Below are 21,676 nucleotides of genomic sequence, written 5' to 3' on the forward strand. Positions count from 1 at the left end.
TCTACATAGATGGAGTGGGTGTTCCTGCTGACATAGGCAGCCACATATGTCGTGTGATTTCAGAGACACCAGCTGCCTGAGAAAATAATCCCTTCGACCCTCCTTTGCTGTTTCCTTTTATTCCACAACGAGGGACCAGGCTTTCAGTGCAAACGGTCGGGGAGAGGCACTGTAAAGCATTTTACCTGGCTCTTCTAGAATGTATCTAGAAGAGGCAGTACCACGAAGGAGGAACTGAGGAAATTGGGGTGCCACAGGTTAGATTTAGTCATATCCTCATCTAGTTGAGCCCAGCCTTATTTCTTACACATTGATCTTCCTTCTCTTCCTGCCCCTATAGAATCATGCGCAATGATGTTGTGTTTCCAAAAGACCTAATCTTAATCCTTCAGGTTAACACATATTTGATCCTAGATCAACAGCTGTCATAGAGCTGATTAAAAACATGACATTTTCTGGGTATTTCATATTTGAACAGACAAAATGAGTGTGCAATTATATTTAGCAATTATTAATAGAGAAAAACTTAATGCTAGTAGAATTTATCTTAGGTTAGTTGTTGCCCAAGAGATTCTTACTGAGTGGAAAGAAAAAGAGGCTTATGAAAGAAGCTAATTTTTAGTAATTCATATCCAAAGGAGCTTATAGAGATTTATCTGGAAGGCATATGTCATGTTTACTTGTTTAATGTGTTCTGTCTTCAGGATACTAGGAAAACTGAGGCGCTACCTCTAAGTTGTAACTTAACCTATTTAAGATAAATGTCCAAAGTAATATTCAACTGAATGATTAGGACAATTTGAGGTAATATATAGCATCGAAGATCCAGAGCTATCTATCTGCTGATCCTGTCTTTAGACAACTAGAGTCTTAGCTAGAGTTTATTGACCAAATACCTAGTATGTATTTGGCAATGTAGCAGGTCCTCTGGGAGGCCATACAGAAAGCTGACAGTCTATGTAAAATGGACACATGGCAAAAGGACATTATATAAATAAATAATTGCTTATTTACTGCTGTACTTATGAGTGAGTGAAATGGTTACTAAGAGGTTATTTGATTACAATCAACTTCATGATGAAGTTAATCATTCATCATGAAATGTAGAAGATAAATTTTTATATTTGTTTGAATCTTTCATTCTTGTTTAATAGTTCTCTTCTTTCCAAAATAGCAAAAATGCCTACGATCAGTTTTATGCCATTAACAATTCAAAACCAAACTTATTAAATGGGTCAGCGTATCTATGGGCACAAACTGTTTTGCAAAAGTAGGTAGGATTATTTTAATTTATAAACAAAATATGTGTAATTCACATTAGTATGGAACATATACTGTCTCAAGGATAAAAATGAAATTGCTTCTCAAAGGAGTATTTGGGAAAACACAAGAGAAGTCTTCCACCAGTGTATTTCAAACATAAGAATATTGCTTAACAGCTATTTTTAAAAGACTGAAAGCGATCGCTAGCTGTAAGAATATTTTTCTTTTCAGTAGAAAAAGCCCACTCTCAGACTTTCTTCTAGGAGAGCATCAAAGCCTTGTGCAGTTCTGTAAAAGTACACACACCATATGCTTCAGACCTCAGATTGCGATTGTTTTGGTTTGATTTATTGTTTTATTTCATAGGAAACACAACCACTTTATTCAAAAGGCTTGTCAAATATTCTACCGCTATGTTGCAGTAGAGAATTAATTGAAACAAGAACGATTTTGCATTACTCTAAATGAACACTTTTTCATGACTTTGCCAGATTGTCTTCTCCGAGCTCCAGAATGTGAAAAATGCTGTCCTTGCCACAGTGATGTCACCAGCACGTGGCTGGTTGCCCTTATGGGTGCCAGCTCGGCTTCCCGTTCCACAGGTTATGCAATCGAAATCAAACATGTTGTCTTCCTGTGCGGAAAAACGTCCTCCAAAAGGTTCCTGTTGCCAAGAGTGTGTCCACAATGTAGAAATACACAGAGGTGTTTATTGACTCTCATTCCGCATTTTCAAATGATTTATATGAAGTGACTATTTCTCGTGCACATGGCCTCGGAGGCAGCTGTCCAGAATCTTACCAGAAATGCAGCATATTGGATTGATGGGGGTCACCTATCAGGAATGTTAAATATAATTCCTAGTGTTGCTAGAGATATGGGAGATTCTATATAAGACATTCAGGAAGTTCTGCCAATTTCAGCAGCTAAGGACTTCTGAAATACCAAGTCCAAGGCTTCTCTTCATGCTGGTGCTTCCTGGGCATCACTTAACTTATTTGTGGGAGGATCAGAGAAGGACAAGGGGAAGAAAGGAGAGCAACATTTATTTCAGCTGCATGGCAGCAATCCCGGTGAAGGTTAGTTGGGAGACTAACAGTATTGACTCAACTTCATTTTGCACAAGTCTTATCTATCCAGATGGTGAAACGTGACCTTCATTAACTAAAGATAAAGTTGATACAATTTCTTTTTAGTTACTTTGGAGATTTGAATATTATACACAAAAGTAGACAAAATAATTTAAAGATCCCTAGGTACCCATCACCCAACTTCAAACACTTTCAGTTGACAGCCAATCTTATTTTATTTCTATCCTACTTGCTAATCTTCCCCCACCAAGACATCATATCTTATAGGTATGGCTCTCAAAAATTTAAAAACTCTTTTTCTTTAGTATAATCACAATGCATTATTTCTCCAAAAAATTTAACAATTTCACCATATATTCAGCATTCAAAATTTTAGTTGCCTCATAAACGTTGATAGTTAGAAACAGAATCCAAATAAGCTTCACACCTCGCAATCGGTTGATAAATCTTTTGAGTTTCTTTTCATTCGTAGGTTCTGTTTCATCTCTTTGCCCCTCCTCCTTCCTGTCCCCTCCCCTCAGCTTCCTCTTCTCTTTCCTTCTCTTTCTCGCTATTTATTTGTCGAAGAGACTGGGGCCCCTTGTCCTATAAAACTTCCCACAATACATTTTTCTGACATCTCCATGATGTCCTTTAACATTTCCTGCTACCATCTTATTTCCTATACATTGTTAGTTGGATTTAAGTTAGCTTGGATCAAGTTAGCTTGATCTAAGTGAGGTTGAGTTTTGGGGCAAGACTGCTGTATTAGTTTGCTAAGGTTTCCATAACAAAATGCCACAGCCTGGGTGACTAAAACAATAGAAATATATTTTCTCACTATTCTGGAGGTTAGAAGTCCAAGATCAAGGTGTCAGCAGAGTTGGTTTCTTCTGAGGCCTCTGTCCTTGGCTTGTAGATGGTCCATCATCTGCCTGTGTCTTCCCGTGATCATCCGTGTGTGTGTGTGTGTGTTTTCAAATCTCCTCTTATAACGACATCAGTCATATTGGATTAGGGCCTAACCTAATGACCTTGTTTTAATTTAATTACCTCTTTGAAGACCTTACCTCCAAATACAGTCACAAACACGGTACAGAGGACTAGGGGACTAGGTACTAGGACTTCAACACATGAATTTGAGGGGGGTGCACAGTTCAGCCCATAATAACTTTCTGGGTGGTGGTATGCTCTTCCATCAAGAGGTACATAATATCTGATCATTTCTCTTTTGAGGTTTCGGTAGCCATTGATGATGAGTCCCTAGATTCATTAATTTAATAGTGTTTGCAAAGAGGTGATGCTCTAATTCTGTTGCTCTTTCTTTATTAGCTAGATTACAATGATTTTTAAAAAGTCATCTCATCTTCTGTTTGGTTTGCAGTGGTACAGTTAATATTAGAAAAGCAGGATTAATAGTTGATTCTTTCCTTGTATTTACCCATTTTTAAAATAATAGGTTGATTTATCGGAATCCTCCAATGTGGCCAGTTTGTTGTGGTTTTTAAAGTAGCCATTATGAGTTCATAAATGTTCATGTATATGTATATGTATGTATGATGTGTATTACTCCATTGTGGTTATTACCCTTTTCTTTCTGTTGTCCTATTTTTGGCTGATGGGATTCTCTTCAAGTTTGGCTCCTAGGTCCCTTCAACAGGACTGTAGCAGTTTTGGATAGCTTCTTCATCTGGTATGGCATGATGTACTATAGTCGTGTTTCCCATTTCCTTTGCCAGATCCAGAATCAACCATTTCTCCAAAAGCGCCAATTTCTTTTAGTGGAAAAGTTATTTGAAGAGTAGAATCTGAGGGTACCTGTCTGGCTCAGTCGGTAGAGCATGCAATTCTTGATCTTAGCATCGTGAGTTCAAGCCCCACGTTGGGTATAAAGCTTACTTAAAGATAGATAGATAGATAGATAGATAGATAGATAGATAGATAGATGATAGATAGATGATAGATAGATGGATAAAAAGTAGAATCTGAGTAGTAGAGGAGCTCATAGCTACTGAGTTGGTTCCTATGTCTAGGCCTTCAGAGTGATAGAACGATGAAAAAATATATGTAAACACATACAATCATACATATATGTACACATATATCTTCCAGTCACATTCAGGATTGTTTTCCAACTCTTTTATCTTAACATCTGTATTTCCTTTCTCCTACTCCCGGAATCCTGGTACTCAACCAAACCAGGAACACTTGAATAAGAACATCATATTCTTGCTCATTTGCTTTATCCTACAGTACACCCACAACAGAGTCAGAGTAACACCACTAACACTTCCACCAAGCTTTTTGCAGTTCTTTTTGTTCTTGGAGTATACCCCACCAGAGATTTGTACTCAAATGACTGTGCTTTAAAGTCCCTTGGAATATTTCCTCTCTGTAGATTAGCTGGGTACACATCTCATTTTTTTTCTTAATTTTAAATTAAATTTATTTTATAAATGAAAGGTAAGCTATAAGGTAAGATACATATTTCCCTGTAAGATATGCACATGGTTCCAAAGTCAAACCAAGTATTGTTTTCCTAGTCTTGTTACCATACGCATGTAACCTCCAACAAAAAGGGTTGGATGGTGTCATGGTAGATTTGCAGGAGGAGGTGAAGCCTGAATCATTCCTACTGAACAGCTGCAAAGAGTGAATTAGATTCTGGGAGAAACTGTCTTGAAGGCCTTAGCTCGGCTCAGTGAAGAAAACATTTGTTCTGCCACCCACCATGTAATTCATCTTTGAATTTTAATGAGTTAGCCTTTAGGCTGCTAGACAGAAAACACGCTGCAGCATTCTGTAAAATCCTACCATCTTTATGCATTGCTATAGAAGCCAGAAATGAAAAGTTTTTGTCAAACGTGTGGCAATGTGCTCCAAGGTAATGTATCTGAATACATGAAGTTCCATCTCTAAAGTGATGGCAATCCCACTACAGCAGTTCTAGAAGCTAACTCTTACTCATGCTTCAAGCTCAGGGGACCTTATGGAGCATTCCTGATCCTCCTGCGAGCTTTTGTTTCCCAGATACATGTTTTCCTGGTACCTTCTAAAATACCCCCTATTGTAAAAAGCATTGCACTTCGTTGTTACACTTTGCTAAGTATCTAAACACAGCACCGGACCACAGCAGAAATAGGTGATCAATAAATATTGATTGACTCAACATTTCTATCACTGCATCCTAATATACTCTAGTATAATTATCTGTTGATGTGTCTCTTCCCCCCATATGATATTTTTTTGAGGGCAGGAATTATCTTATTTCCTTGGTATTACACTTGCCCATAGTTTGGATGGAATAATGAATAGGGGTGATGCTATTGAAAATTGAATTAGAATTCTTGAGTTTAAACACAAGCTGCTCTTGAGGATCATATTATAAGTATGAGGCAACATTTAAAGATAAAGTGATGAATAGCATACTCATAAATTCTCAACTGTGGCTTAATGCTACAGCCTGATATCTGTACCCTCAGACTGTATAAACATAATATGAATGTTCCTGTATATTTCATTCTATATTATTTCACTTTTAAAATAGTTAATTGTTTAGTCCATCTGGGAATTATCTTACTGCATGCTGTGAGGTATAAATGTAATTTTACTTTTTCTAAAAGGGGATCCAGTTGCTTCAACTCCAGTTTTTCTTGGGCCCTATGTCAAGGTGGATAACCCTTCCATGGGACATTGGATATCCTTGCTGATATAGACATTAGTCTCCAACCTCAGGTGAGCCTTCAGTACTCTACAGAGCGCAAGCTTTTTACTTATCCTTAGTGCACATCTTCAACAGCTACCCTAGACCTTCCTTGTTTCCTCAAGACTCGTGCTCACATCTAATTTCCACTATTTTCATTGGTCCTCTAGAGGACAGAGCCTTGCATAACATTTCATAGACCACTGAATTGTACACGTAAGAATGATTAAAATAGTGTTTTATGTTATGTATATTTTACCACTATAAAAAATCTACACACAAAAAGAGTCCATCGAGAACACTGAGGCCATCAGGTCTATAATCCTTCAACTACCATCATCAATGCCTTCTCCAACACTTGCAGGTACAAGAACATCTCCACCTACATAGCCAAGGAAACCCTAGCTCCTTCCTTTCAATCTCTGGAAATGAGGGAGTTTTTCTCATCCGGGGTCTCCACATTGACCTGGGCCATTGAACCCATAGCTGCATCACCACTTACCCAGAACATCACACCACAGCAGTGAAGACTTCTCTAGGATAACATTTCTCCCATCTTGAAAAAGCCTACACTTGGCCCCTCATCTCCTCTAGTTACTACTTACATTTTCTTCCTTTCTTATCCAAATTTTTCAAAACCATGCCTTTTACTTGTTGACTCCACTTCATCTCCCATTCATACCTCAACCCATTCTACTAGAGCTTCCATCCCTCTCTTCCTTCCACTTCTCCCAAATTGTTCTATTTGTTCTAGTCTCACTATGGTCTCTGATGACTTTCTGTCTACTTTCTTCAGTGGGCATTTTTCAATTCACATCTTATTTCACTTTGGACTTCTGACTCTCCTGGTTCTCCTCCTTTCTTCTATGTCTTTTTTTTTTTTTCGATTTTATTTATTTATTTGAGAGATAGAGAGAAACAGATAGTGACAGAGAGCACAAGCAGGGAGGAGAGGGAGAAGCAGGCTCCCCGCTGAGCAGGGAGCCCAATGCTGGGCTCAATCCCAGGACCCTGGGATCATGACCTGAGCCGAAGGCAGTTGTTTAACCAACTGAGCCACCCAGGCGCCCCTTCTATGTCTTCTTTCATGGCTCTTCTTCTTCTTCTTTTTTTTTTTTTTTTCAAACAGCGAGAGTTTGAATTCCCTACAATTCTGTCTTTATTTCTCTGGTCTTCCCTATTCTCATCCACTCATGTTTTTTCAGATACAACATAATTATGGTGACAGGAAAAGCTCTTCGGCGCAGCTCTTTCACGTAGTTTCACATATTTATCTATCTGCATCTTACTGGATGTCCCACAGGTACTTCAAATTCACCTGAACTCATCATCTCATCACTTTCTTCCCTTTAATGGAGACGCTCCTTCTATGTTCAGTCTGAGTTGGTCCATTATCAAATCATTCACTCAAACTAGAAATCAGGAGTTGTCATTACCTCCATTATTACTTTCATCTCCTACATCTGATACCTAAGTCCTGCCAACTTTTGTCCTTTTTAATTCTGGACTTTTTTCCCCCCTCTCCCTCTTAACTCCCATCTGTCTAGGTTACCATCATTCTCCTGGGCCTAAGAGAGAGACTCCTGCCTGGTCTTCCCTGTCTCCAGTAATGCCCCCTCATACCCATCCCCTATCCAAAATCTAAACATGACTTTATCACTTCGGGTACGATGTAAAAAGGAAAGGTGGATAAAATTTAAATTCCTTCTTGGGATTCTCCATCCTCTAAAAGTCAGAACTCAAGAGTGAACTCTTGAAACTAAAATTACGGTGCATCTTAACTAACTGGAATTTAAACAAAAACTTTAAAAAAAAAAAAGTGAACTCATCCAGCTCCTGACTCAATTCTGGCTTCACCTGTCCCCGAACCATTCACAACACTTTGGGATCCAGTAGCACTGAAATATTTATGTATCCATCGGTGTTATTTATCACTTCTGAACTTCTATTACTGGTATCTGCTCTTCTTAAAACACTCCTTCCCTGCATCCCCATTCATCCCCTATTTTTTTTTAAAGATTTATTTATTTTTATTTTCGGAGAGTGAGAATGAGAGAGAAGGAGAGAGAGAGAGTACATGAGAGGGGGGAGGGTCAGAGGGAGAAGCAGGCTCCTTGCTGAGCAGGGAGCCCGATGCGGGACTCGATCCCAAGACTCCAGGATCATGACCTGAGCCAAAGGCAGTTGCTTAACCAACTGAGCCACCCAGGCGCCCCCCCACTCACCCCCTATTACCTAACCTCACCTTTTCAGACTCCTCCCCAGACAGCCTCCCATAACTCCTCTCCTCACCACTGTGCTGAGTTATTTGCATAATAACCCTGTGCGGCTATAGCATTGCTCTGGCCATATTTCAGAATTATCTGTATGTCTCTTTTCCCCACTACACTATGAGCTGTTTGATGGAAAGGACAGCACCCCAAACATATTTATTGATTAACTGACTCAACAAATGAGTGGTCCAAGTAAAGGCTATAAACCAAAGTAGTCAGAAGAGGTTCTTTCCTCTTTGACTATCAAGGAGACTATTTAATTTGGAATAAAATTTACGCTGAACTAGAGCTTTCCTTCTAATTATTAATAATTTCAAAACATCCCCACTACAGGGACTCTTGTGGGTTTTATTTGTTTGTTTGTTTGTTTGTTTTTCCCAGTCTTTTAAATATCCCATCTGAGCACCACAGCTCACTTTCTCATTACTGTGTTCGATGAACGTCTGGGGAAACGCACCAGTCACAGGCCTCATGATGACATCGATAAGAAATGATATGCCACCGATAATAAATTCACCACTACTAACAGCTGAAGTTTTTCCAAACTGAAATTCTTTGAAATAGTTTGACTCCTTACCAGGAAGATGGTAAAAAAAAAAGATTTTTAATGAACTTTTTTTTTAAAGCAGAAAGCAAATAATGTATCTCAAAACAGTCTAGTGCTCTTAAAGAAAATTTTATAGAAGAGAATAAAATTAGAATTCATCACTTTTGAGGTGATAGTTTTCAAAAATGAATAGAAAGCCTTAAGAAAGTGGCTAATTCAGTGGTCATTTTGAGACTTTCTTAAAATGGGGAAGGGAGCTAATCTTTTACGTGTCAGATCCATGCTGGGTGCTTGACTTCCGTTGACTTTATTCTCAAGACAACCCTATGAGATAGATATTATCACCCCCTCTTTTCCCTTGAAACTGAAGCTCAGACAGCATCTGCATTTCATAAGGTAAGGGAATTAAGCCCAACTCTGTCCAATTTCAGAGTCTTGCTCTTCCAGGTATGGGAAGCTGAAGTTGTGAGTGGGCTTAAAATGAAAAGTGAAAGAAGTATGGGGGCACCTGGGTGGCTCTGCTGGTTAAGCATCAGACTCTTGATTTCAGCTCAGGTCTTAATTCTCAGGGTTGTGAGTTCAAGGCCATGTTGGGCTCCATGCTGGGGATGGAGTCTACTTAAAAAAAATAATAATAAAAAAATGAAAAGCAGAAATGATAATAAGTAATGCATATTAAATGGACTGGAGTGATGATTATTCTGTTGCTTCATCTGGTAATATAGACATTAGCTAAGTGATACTGTTTATCTTCTGTACACCATTTATATAAATGTTGGTGATGTAAGAATGTTTAAAATTACCATGATCGGGGGGCATGTTTGTGACTTCACAAAACTGAATAGGTAATAGTGAAATAAAACAATCTGAGCCCTTGTAACATACCTCAGCCTTGTTTTTCTGTACTCTTTTCAGTACATAAATTCTGTTTGCCTGGGCCTAAAATTTTAGCTCATCTGTTTACGATTAGTTTGCAATCCATGCTTGAATTCCATTGCCATAAAGCATTTTGTTAGGCCCAGCAGCTGCTCCCTCGGTAACCCTGGTCTCTTGAACAGGCACTAAGGGCTACAGTTCTGCTATCTGACATGCTGAGAAATCATAGATGATAGGTCAGGGAATTGACAATGCCTCTTTCTTACACATCTCAGACACCTGTATCTTTATTTTATTTTATTTTATTATTTTTTATTCAGTTGAATTAGCCAACATATAGTACATCAGTTTTTGATGTAGTGTTCGATGATTCATTAGTTGCATATAACACCCAGTGCTCATCAGATCATCTGTACCTTTCATAAATTATACAGAGAGTAATGCGTGGGAAAGAGCCACATTCCGTAATGAACTAAATTCTTCCCCACCTGGGCATCAAGTGATAGCCTAATAAGTTTCTTCCTGAGAATAACAGCACCGTCTCTTCTTTGGCTAGCTTTTCTTTCAAAAAACAGTAGATTTTCAAAAAACAGTTGCATCTTACCCTGTTGCTCAAGTGCTCCAACCTTGATGAGGAATATTCATTCATTCCATAAGAAACATTTACACGCATCCTGCATTTCTCCCTTATGGCACCTCCCACAATTAAATTGTCAATCATATCTTCGGCTATGTCTGTCCTCCCTTGGTGATAGGATGGATGCAAGGACAGCAGGAATTATGTCTGTTTGGTTCACATCTGAATCCCCAGGCACAGTGCCTGGCACATGGTTGGCACTTGGATATTTATCGAATGGATAGACGGCTCCCAACTACTCTTGTGGCATTGATGCAGTGACGATCATAGGAGTTCTGTGTTGACCTGACAACACCTGCAGCTTCACCAAGAGCCCTCCTCCCTTCCCACCCAGCTGAAGATGAGGCTGGCATTGGGGAGGCTTGGTGGAAGGAAGTGCAAAGATAGGTTTTAGGTAATGGACCAAAAGGGCCAATGTAGAAGCAGGTGCTGATGATCTCAAAAATTGCAGAACTTTGCTACTTAACGTTCAAGGAAATCCCTCCAATGGGTCAGGTACAGACGGCTTTAAAAATAGAAAACTGTCAAGATTTCTGGCTGTTTTGAGAAAAACAACTCCAAAAAAAAAAAAAAAGCACACATTTATGTACCAATATATTTTTAAAATAGTGGCTGTCATTAAGTGTGTGCTAGTTTAACAACTGGTTTTGGCAATATTTCATTATGGAATAAAACAAGCAATTTTCTACACACCCCTTCACTGATGCCAAATACAGGCACACCTTACACCTTTCTGAATAAACAGAAAGCCCTGTTTATTCAGGTCAGTGAATATTTCTTTCATACTTAAAGTCCTAGTTTTAGACAGAAATTTTTTCAACTTAGAAGTCCAAACTACTAAAATTCTAGTTGACTATTCTAATTGTTACTTTTATCAAAATAAAATGCTTGTACATTGTACATAATGTAGTGCTAGTGTTTTTTTCAATTTTAATGAAATAATTTAGGTACATGTACATAATACATATAAATAGTCCTAAAAAGCTCATAGTAAAAAATACTTCCTTTCTCTCCTTGCTCCCTGTCCCAATGTTCTCTTCTCCAGAAGTAACCACTTTTTGGCTCATTTGGTTCTTTTGGAACGTAACCCAATATTTGTATACCATAAATGTGTTCTTCAAAGCCCCTATTTGTCCTGTTCCTGTCTGATTTGATAGTTCCCTAGGCCCTAAATGGCCATATTTCTGGTATTCTCCTTTAACATCATCTTGGGAATTCCCTTTGCTTGTCAAAGGAAATATGTTTCTTGCTTTGTATTCTTTTGTCTTTTCTTGATGTATACCTCCTTTGTCTTGCTAGGTAATATTCTCTAGTTGCTTCCTAGGAAAAAATGCTTTGAGGTGCATTTTTTTTTTTTTTTTTTTTTAGTACATACATGCCTGAAAATGTCTCTTTTCCACCTTGCTTCTTGATTATTTGGCTGGGTGTAGAATTCTAGGTTGAAAGTCATTTTCTGTCAGACATGGAAAGCATTGCCTCATTGTCTTCTAGAGTTCGGTATTGGTATCAAGAAGTATGATTCCTTATGGATTCCAGATCATTTGTATATATCCTGTTTTTCCTCTTGAAGGCTTTCAGGTGGTCTCTTCATCCCTACCATAGCAGTTTCACAGTGATATATGACTTGATATATTTTGTTTTGGATAGGTTTTTTTGGCTTTGATGGAACCTTTCAATTTGGAAACTCATATTACTCCCTTCTGAGAAATTTTCTTGTATTATTGATTTCCCTACTTCTGTTTTCTCTGATATCTTTCTAGATATCTTATTGGTCAGATATTAAACTAATTTAATTTTAATTGAATTCTTATTTTCATATTTTTCCTTTTTTTCTTTCCCACCTCTTGGACTTTTTGTTCTACTTTTGGGAGATTAAACTATGTAGTATAGAGATTATACAACTACATAGTATGAAATTTATATCCCATACTAAATCTCTATACTGATTGTTTTTAGCTAAAATATAATATGAATTCTAATAAATGCATTTGCTACATTATTTCGATGTACTTCATTTATTTAACTAATAATAACATTTTTAATAGATTGGCTTGATTTATTCACTTTAGTTTGTTGTCCAGGTGACTGATTTGATTAGCTTTCTGTTTCACTCTCAAAAGTATCCTGTTTTGGGTGACAAGTTACATGGTCACATTATTTTCTGACTACTTAGCATGTACCAAATATTGTTTAATTTAATTTAATATAATTTAATTTAATGAATTAATACTTAAGATTTTGTTTTTAAGTAATCTCTACACCAAACCTGGGGATCGAACTCACAACCCTGAGATCAAGAGTTGCATGCTCCACCAACTGAGCTGGCCAGGCACCCCCTCCAAGTGTTATTTTAAGTGCTATGTATGTAACAACACATCCATACAACAACCCAAGGAGTGGATTCTGTTACCATCATAAAAATTTGGAAATTGAGGCATAAATAATTTAAATAATTGTTCAAGATGTCACAGCTAATAGGCGGTGAAGCTAAGACTTGAACTCAGGAAGTCTATCCTCAGAGCCCAGGCTTTTTTTTTTTTTAATTTTTTTTTTTTTTTTTTATTTATTTATTTATTTTTATTTTTTTTTTTTTTCTTGTATTTATCTGAGAGAGGGAGGGTGTGGGGGGGGGGGGGGGGGGGGGGGCAGAGGGAGAAGCAGATAATCCCAAGCAGATTCCTTACTGAGCTCAGAGCCCATGGAGAGGCTCCATCTCATGACCCTGAGATCATGACCTGAGCCGAAATCAGGACTTGAGCCTTGGTTGCTTAGCTGACTGAGCCTCCGGGGTGCTCCCAGAGCCCAGGCTTTTAATCACTGGATAGATACTGCTTTATAACTGTTTGCAATACCCTATTTGGGAGGTATTAGGTTGTTTCTGACTTTGTATTACTGTAAACGCTGTTGGACTTCCTTTTAGCTAAACCTTTGTGATCTCCTTTATTATTCCATTGGGAAGGTTAAATTCCTAGCAAAACCAGCCTTCTTGATCTTCAGTTCAGCACTCTTTCAACAATGCCATGCTGCATACCTCTTGAGGATGGTGCTCACAAATCCTGTCATTCTGAAAAGGCACACAATAAGAAAGCCGATTGGGAGAGCCAAAACTCTGCAAAGAGCGGTGTCTCTGTGAGACTCAAGTACCTGAAAAGTTAGAGAAGGTTCCATTACTTCCGATCCTTTCACACTCACGCTGCCCTTCTTTTCATGGCTAGCTTCGAGTTTGTTTGTCCTTAATTTGCAGCCTCCTTGACAACTGCCTTCCATCCCCATTGACTGTCCATAGGAACTTGAAGTGTTCCTTAAGACATTATTCCTAAGATAAATCTATAAATTAGCAAATAAGTGGCCAATATCATGGGCCCTTTTGGCAAAGAGGCAACTTCGTCATGACAGTACGTCAGGGGCAGGTCAGCAGTTCCTTTCTGGAATGATATTTGCCTGTGAAGAATTCTGTTGATATCATCATCTCAGCAACTCTTTCCTTTGCATGGATAAAAAAATCCACCCAAGTAGGCAGCCAGAGATTTTCCTAAAATGTTCCTTTAAACCCGCCTTAAATTTTATCTCTCTCAGGAAGTCCTCCTGGCTTGAATTCCTCCAGCTTCTTTGGCCTGAGCTATACCAATTTGTGCCATTATAAGAAATGGGATTTGTCTTTTATATCTGATTCAGCAAATATGTATTGAATGCCCACACATGTCAAGCACTGTGTGAAATGTAAGGAAAAGAAGAAGAAAACAAAATTCTTCCATGTCCCACAATCTTCAGTGATGGTGTGTAGCTTCTACAGAATTTACTTGCCTCTTTTTTAAAAATTTTGTTTAAATCCAATTAATTAACATATAATGTATTATTTGTTTCAGGGTACAGGTCTGTGATTCATCAATCTTATATAATACCCAGTGCTCATTACATCAAGTGCCCTCCTTAATGCTCATCACCCAATTACCCCATCCCCCCACCCCTCTCCTGTCCAGCAACCCTCAGTTTGTTTCTTATGATTACGGTTTGTCTCCCTCTCTGGTTTCGTCTTGTTTCATTTTTGTCCCTCTCTTCCCCTATGATCCTCTCTGTTTTGTTTCTTAAATTCCACTTATCAGTGAGATCATATGATAATTGTCTTTTTCTGATTTGACTTATTTCGCTTAGCATAATACCCTCTAGTTCCATCCACGTCATTGCAAATGGCAGGATTTCTTTTTTGATGGCTAAGTAGTATTCCATTGTATATATATATATATACCACTTCTTCTTTATCCATTCATCTGTTGATGGACATCTGGCTCTTTCCACAGTTTGGCTATTGTGGACATTGCTGCTACAAACATTGGGGTACAGGTGCCCCTTCGGATCCCTACATTTGTATCTTTGGGGTAAATACCCAGTAGTGCAATTGCTGGGTTGTAGGGTAGCTCTATTTTCAACTTTTTGAGGAACCTCCATACTGTTTTCCAGAGTGGCTGCACCAGCTTGCATTCCCACCAACAGTGTAGGAGGGTTCCCCTTTCTCCGCATCCCCGCCAACATCTGTCGTTTCCTGACTTGTTAATTTTAGCCATTCTGACTGGTGTGAGGTGTTATCTCATTGTGGTTTTGATTTGTACTTCCATGATGCCGAGTGATGTTGAGCATTTTTTCATGTATCTGTTGGCCATTTGTATGTCTTCTTTGGAGAAATGTCTGTCTGTGTGTCTGCCCATTTCTTGATTGGATTATTTGTTCTTTGGGTGTTGAGTTTGATAAGTTCTTTATAGATTTTGCATCCTAGCCCTTTATCTGATATGTCATTTGCAGATATCTTCTCCCATTCTGTCGGTTGTCTTTTGGTTTTGTCAACTGTTTCCTTTGCTGTGCAAAAGCTTTTTATCTTGATGAAGTCCCAATAGTTCATTTTCGCCTTTTTCCCCTTCCCTTTGGAGATGTGTTTAGCAAGAAGTTGCTGTGGCTGAGGTCAAAGAGGTTGCTGCTTGTGTTCTCTAGGATTTTGATGGATTCCTGTCTCACATTTAGGTCTTTCAACCATTTGGAGTCTATTTTTGTGCATGGTGTAAGGAAATGGTCCAGTTTCATTCTTCTGCATGTGGCTGTCCAATTTTCCCAACACCATTTGTTGAAGAGACGGTCTTTTTTCCATTGGACATTCTTTCCTGCTTTGTCAAAAATAAGTTGACCATAGAGTTGAGGGTCCATTTCTGGGCTCTCGATTCTGTTCCGTTGATCTATGTGTCTGTTTTTGTGCCAGTCTTGATGATGACAGCTTTGTAATGGAGCCTGAAGTCCGGAATTGTGATGCCACCAGTTTTGGTTTTCTTTTTCAACATTCCTTTGGCTATTCGGGGTCTTTTCTACTTCCATAAATTTACTTGCTTCTTAAAACAAAAATCCCTGCTGGTTCACTGTTTTCAGTGCATTCTCTTATGACCTCTTTTAATTTGACTGTAAACTATTCTTCCATTTCCTATCTGTGCTTTTTATTCTTCTTGTTGAAATTAGAAATACCGTACATATATATTGGAAAACACCCAATTGCAAATAGAAGAGACCATGTAAAAATGAGGCAACCATCTAGAGAAACTTAAGATTTTTTTAAAAAGAGAATATTTTCTGTTTTTAAAGATTTTATTTATTTATTTGAGATAGAGCAAGAGTGAGTGAGAAGAGAGCAGGAGAGAGCATGAGCGGGAGGAGGGGCTGAGGGAGAAGCAGACTCCCCACTGAGCAGGGAGCCCGACATGGGGCTCTACTCGGGGCTCCATCCCAGGACCCTGGGATCATGACCTGGGCTAAAGGCAGATGCTTAACCAACTGAGCCACCCAGGGGCCCCAAGAACGTTTTCTTTAATTCAGAAGGAAAAAAGGAGGTAACCCACACCGTGTTACTGCAGTTATTCTCCATCAATGTCTATTGTATTGTAATCTTCTGTTTATTTCTCTCAGTGACCTATTTGAAAGTAAGGACCCCGTTTATTAATTCTTTAATTCTGAGCATCTGGCACAGAGCAGGTTTTCATCTCATGTTTGCTGAAGTATATCTTTACTAGTCTTTAGGATGCAATAAATTGATAACACACCCTTGATTTAATAACAGCTTTACATGGGAGGAAAAAAAAGAGGCACCACATCTGTATACTACATTTGTAAACAGCTATTATAAAACATATCCTGATTTCAAGAAAGTCGAAGTTTAAAGAGTATGCCTCAGAATGGAGGAAATCCTTTAATTGTCCTTTTGTCCTTTACTGGACTTCTGGTCCCCAAAACAGAGTGGACTCACCTCCATTATGTCAACAGGCAAAAATTCTTTTTTTTTTTTTTTTGGACAAAAATTCTTTAGTGCTAGTTCTATTGACTCAAATCATCCTACTCTTCCTCCAGTGCTTTTTCTGAGATGACTAATAACTTCCAAATATTTGTCTGTTGTTGTTTTCTTGGATTTCCATTTCCTTGTATTAAATGCTTCTGTTCAAAATTCTTCCCTGGCTTTATGGCCTTCTATTGTCTCAGGGGCCCTTCCTCTAAGGCTCCTTTCTCCTTCTGTGGCTCTCATTCATCTTGTCCTCAGTGTGGGCACTTCCCAAGGCTCAGTTCCCTTCTTTCTTCAAGCTTCAGTAGTGGTTTTCAACCCTGGCTGCACATCAGAATCACTCAGAGAGCCTTTTTAAAATGTCCAAGCCCAGATCCCAGCCTAGATCAATAGGATTGGTCAACTTGGCTGAAATATTAGCGCTGTGACCCTTGGTCATGTAACTGAACCTCTGAAATTCAATTTCTTTGCTTGTAAAATTAAGATAATGTTAAAATCTGCTCCATCAGATTGCCTAATACATTCTTATTCCCCATAATAACAGCAAATATCATCTCTTCTTTTTTTTCATTTATTTAAGTCCTGTGTTTCCTTGAAAACTAAGTCTTTCCTCCTTCCCTCAGCCTCCATAATCACAATTTATTTTTGCTTGTTTGCAAATCACACTCAAAACTCAAGATGGGCCTGTAAAAATAAAATGGTCTCCTCGCTGATCTTCCTACAACTGTTACTGTCACCTTTCAATTCTTTCTCTACACAGCAATCCGACATTCCAGAGTGATCTTAAGAAAAATTAGTTCCTGTTGCTATTTTTTTTTTTTTTACATTGCTTTCTATTTTAAATCTAGCAATGAATTCTCTTTGTTCTTAGGTTAAAATCCAAATTCTCTAACCAGGCTACAAAGTTCTGTGAAACCTGACCCTCATCATGCTTCCCTCTCACTGACTTTCATAGTCTGGTCCCACTGGTTCTAATCTGCTATATTCTTTCCCACCTTGGAGACTTGCTCATACTGTGCGCTCTGCCGGGAATGATTTTATACTCACCTTTCTGAAGTCATCTTGATAATTACATCCTTGGTGAACACTTCTCTGACCCTCAGTCCCAGTAGTGTCCCTAGAAAAATCTCTCTACATCCCATAAATATCCTTTGTAATGAAATGTTTTATCATGAACTGAATGGAATAGAGTATGATACTAACTTTTTCTTAATAAACCTCTATATCGTTTGATTTGTTGCCACAAGCATGAATTATATTTGTAATGTTTAAAAGTTATTAAAAAGCATGAGAAACAGCATAATGCTTTTTAAAAGTCATATAGTTGTTTAATGTCTACCTCCTCCCCTAGAATACAAATTCCAAGACGAGCATATTTGGGGCTTGTCCTCTTCGCCACTGTGGCCACAGAATCGACCTAAGCTTCAAACACAGGAGGTACTAGATTTATTGAGTGAACACCATTGACTGAGAAGAACAGGACATGAAAACTGAATGGGAGGCTAAGCACTAACCTTGCCCAGAAAGGAGATGGCCCTTAGTCCCACTTAGAGAACATGAGGGGCTGGAACACACCCGGGCCTGTCCGAGTCAACATCTTAGTCAAGAGCATCCTCCCAGCCCAAGACTGGGGCAGGAAGGCTCTTAAACAGTGGACATGGTTGAAGTCTCAAGAGGGAGGCAGCATTCATGTGACTAGTTATTGGCATCTGACTAGTTAAAAAATAGGACCTGGGCAGACGCTACAGGCAAATCTAGGGGGTCATCATTATACTTTTTAAAAAATTTTAAGCTTTTCTAGTTATCATTTTGTAATTATAATTGTCTTCATTATGCACATGGCCCTTAACATATGCAGGTTGGTATTATAATTTATACAAATATATATCTGATCTCCAATTTCCCAATTGAATCCACAATTCCTTACGTACAAGGTTTTTGTTTATAAGTGTTTGCATGCCCTGACCTGGCACAATCCGTATCAAATTCCCTAGAAATGGATATAGCTAACATTCTTTCACCCAAGGAAAGTGTTCAAAGCTTCCATATTTCTCAGATACTTTCTAATGTTTAATTTTTTTTTAACATTTTATTTATTTATTCATAAGAGACAGAGAGAGAGAGGCCGAGGGAGAAGCAGGCTCCCTACTGAGCAGGGAGCCCGATGCGGGACTCGATCCCAGGACTCTGGGATCATGACCTGAGCCGAAAGCAGACGCTTAACCATTTGAGCCACCCAGGCACCCTCTAATGTTTAATGTTTAAATAAATGCAGCAAACTTTCACACTTATATCACCAAAGTTTGTGGAAGTTTCTTTGATTTTCACTGACCTTTAGTGGGTTTCTTTGGTTTAGAAAATTTTTTTAACATTTTATTTATTTATTTATTTGAGAGAGAGAGACACACACAGTGGGAGAGGGAACACAAGCAGGGGGAGCGGGAGAGGGAGAAGCAGGCTTCCGCTGAGCAGGGAGCCTGCTGTGGGACTCGATCCCAGGACCCTGGGACCATGGCCTGAGCCGAAGGCAGACGCTTAACGACTGAGCCACCCAGGCGCCACTGGTTTAGAAATTTTTGACAGAGCACTTGCATATAGATGCCTGTAATGTTATCTGAACAAATGAAGTTGATATTTTAATGAGAACGTGTGCCTTGCAAGCAATAAACTATTTCTCTATGGCTTTAAACATAGGATATGCTTTGTAAGTTACAGGAATTGCCCAATGAGATCTTTTGTTGTCCTGGGATTCTGTTGCGGTAACTAGTAGGCTTTTGACATGGGGTTTGAGGGCTTTTCTCTTTTGGGGGCAACTTATGTTGTGGTAGAGCAGAAGGAGACTGGAATCCATTAATTTTGCACATAATCATAGCTGTGTCCTTCAACAAATAAAAATACGTGAAATAGGCTCCAGGAACTCTCACCTCCAAAAATCCAAGGATAACAAAGGCATATTGAATCTGCAGTTTTATAAAAGCGATGCTGATTGATCCCTTCCCTCCTAGGAATCTGAATTATAGGTGATAAGCCTAGGTTTTGCTCTTTTCCCATAATTTAACATACCTTGAGGTAAGACATGTTTGATTGAGGTTGCCTTAAGATAGCACAAATTCAAGTCATTGTGTGACTTCAGTAAGATTACATTTATTAACCCAGGTTACCCATGATGATGGTTTCCAGGCCAACAGCATGAAATGAGGTTTTTTTAAAACCAAAAAAAAAAAAAGTATATTGTTGCTATTTCACAGAAAGAATTATTTATGTGTTAATTCTACCTTACTCATCCAGTTGCTGTTCTGAATAGCTGCATGCTGGCTCTCTTTTTCTCTGCTATATTCTCATAGTTGCTTACTCTCTGCCTGCTTTGACCCTTTCCTCCCCCTAATTAAAGTTAACAGTGTGTGAAAATTTTGTTTTTATTAGGAATAAAAATTCATAATTTTACAAAGAAACCTATCTGAAATAAAAAGAAATAAAGTGGTAATATACTCAGAAGTTAAAAACAAAATAACGCTGTTACTAGTTTAGGAAGGAAAAGCATCAATTAATTAGCTAAATAATTAATTTAAAATGCGCTTACCATGGATTTTGGTATCTGTGGCTTATTTTATCAATAGTGGCTTGACTTAGTTCTCCACACTGTAAAAGAAAGAAAACCAATGTAACCTAATTCCAGGGTAAATTGGCACCAACATGCCTAACAGTCTATATTCCTAGTCCAAAAGGAAGTCAGGCTGGGAAGTTAAATAGGAGATGGTAAATACAATTAAAAGAACATAGCCTTCTGATTCTTGAATTGAGGGGAAAAAAAATGCAAGAAGTAAAATAAGTATGATCCTGTGTACTTTATTTCCCCTCTCTGTAAAAGAGAGATATTAGTAGCCGGAAGCGTATAGCCCATAGTCTCAAAGCTCCTTTCTGTTTTTATGATTCTGTCTGTAAATGAGCAGGCATTCTTAACCACTGTTCAGACTCAAACAGTCGAGCTCTTTTTATTTCACCTTATCCTCACAGAATTAGCAAATGTGGTGGCAATAATGTAGGAAAGAGCTGGGTTATAGGCAGCCTGTGGTAAAGTGCAGATCTGAAAACTCCTTTCAGAAAGCATAATTTAGAACATGGATAAAATATTTGTAGCTTAGGACCAGTTCCCACATAAAAAAAATCCCCACACTCTCTCATGTACACTGAAATGATCTACTATCACTGAACAAATGACCTTTCTATATGGGCTCTTTACCCCAGGAACTAGCCAATTCATGGCACATCTTATGAATAGGCAAATGGGAATAGAGGCGTCAAATTTATATTGGAAAGGGTTTCGGTTTATAATCATTACTCAATTTTCCATACTTGGGTTGGGAAACAATGATCTGGATTATCAAAATATTTCACTTGAGTTTTGGAATGCATTTTTCACTTACATTGATGTGGGATGCTATATTCATAACATCTCGAAAAGTAGCAAGATTGTATTATAATTTCAACATCAGAGGAACTATTTAGTACTTTTTTTTTTTTTTTAACCCTCCCCTTTTCTTCCTTTTCCCTCAAGCTTTACTTTAGGACTTTCCTGATCAAGTCCTTCAGAGTTATTTGTGTTGGGAAAAAAGATCTATTTACTTGTCATCTTCTCAGAGATGAAGTTGAAACCTTGATCACTTCTAACTCTGTAATATTCATGTATAAAATACATAAACAAAGGAAGGGTCAAGAAAAATAAGGTTTAAATGCAAGGGTGGCCCATTATTCCGTAGAAAATTTGAAAAGTAGTAATCTGTATAGATAATGGTATAACTTTCTCAGTTATTTCTGACATGTGATTCCCTAAAAATTGATCTTATCAACTGACTTACGAATAATTTTGTTATCAGCATTTTGACAAATTTTCCCAGGAACTGGACAATCTTCTTTGATCTTTGTTCCCGTTTTTAAAACTCAGAAATTGCATCGTCTTAATCTGGAAAGACTTTTATTAGAAACAAGCAACAGATTCTTTT

At 38.2% G+C, this 21,676-nt stretch overlaps 1 protein-coding gene across 1 annotated transcript in view; it reads right to left on the reverse strand.

Annotated features, from left to right (window-relative positions):
- Window positions 1-21,676, reverse strand: part of SPMIP2 (sperm microtubule inner protein 2) — a 92,392-nt gene that overhangs the window by 9,889 nt on the left and 60,827 nt on the right. Inside the window, exon 5 of the mRNA XM_073891272.1 lies at window positions 20,257-20,315. Within this exon, the coding sequence (XP_073747373.1) occupies window positions 20,257-20,315 (59 nt within the window). The remainder of the gene's footprint in view (window positions 1-20,256; window positions 20,316-21,676) is intronic.

This window comes from Callorhinus ursinus, unplaced genomic scaffold (genome assembly GCF_003265705.2).
Source record: "Callorhinus ursinus isolate GAN/ISIS: 27379988/994484 unplaced genomic scaffold, GSC_fseal_2.0 scaffold4, whole genome shotgun sequence".
Taxonomy (NCBI): Eukaryota; Metazoa; Chordata; class Mammalia; order Carnivora; family Otariidae; genus Callorhinus; species Callorhinus ursinus.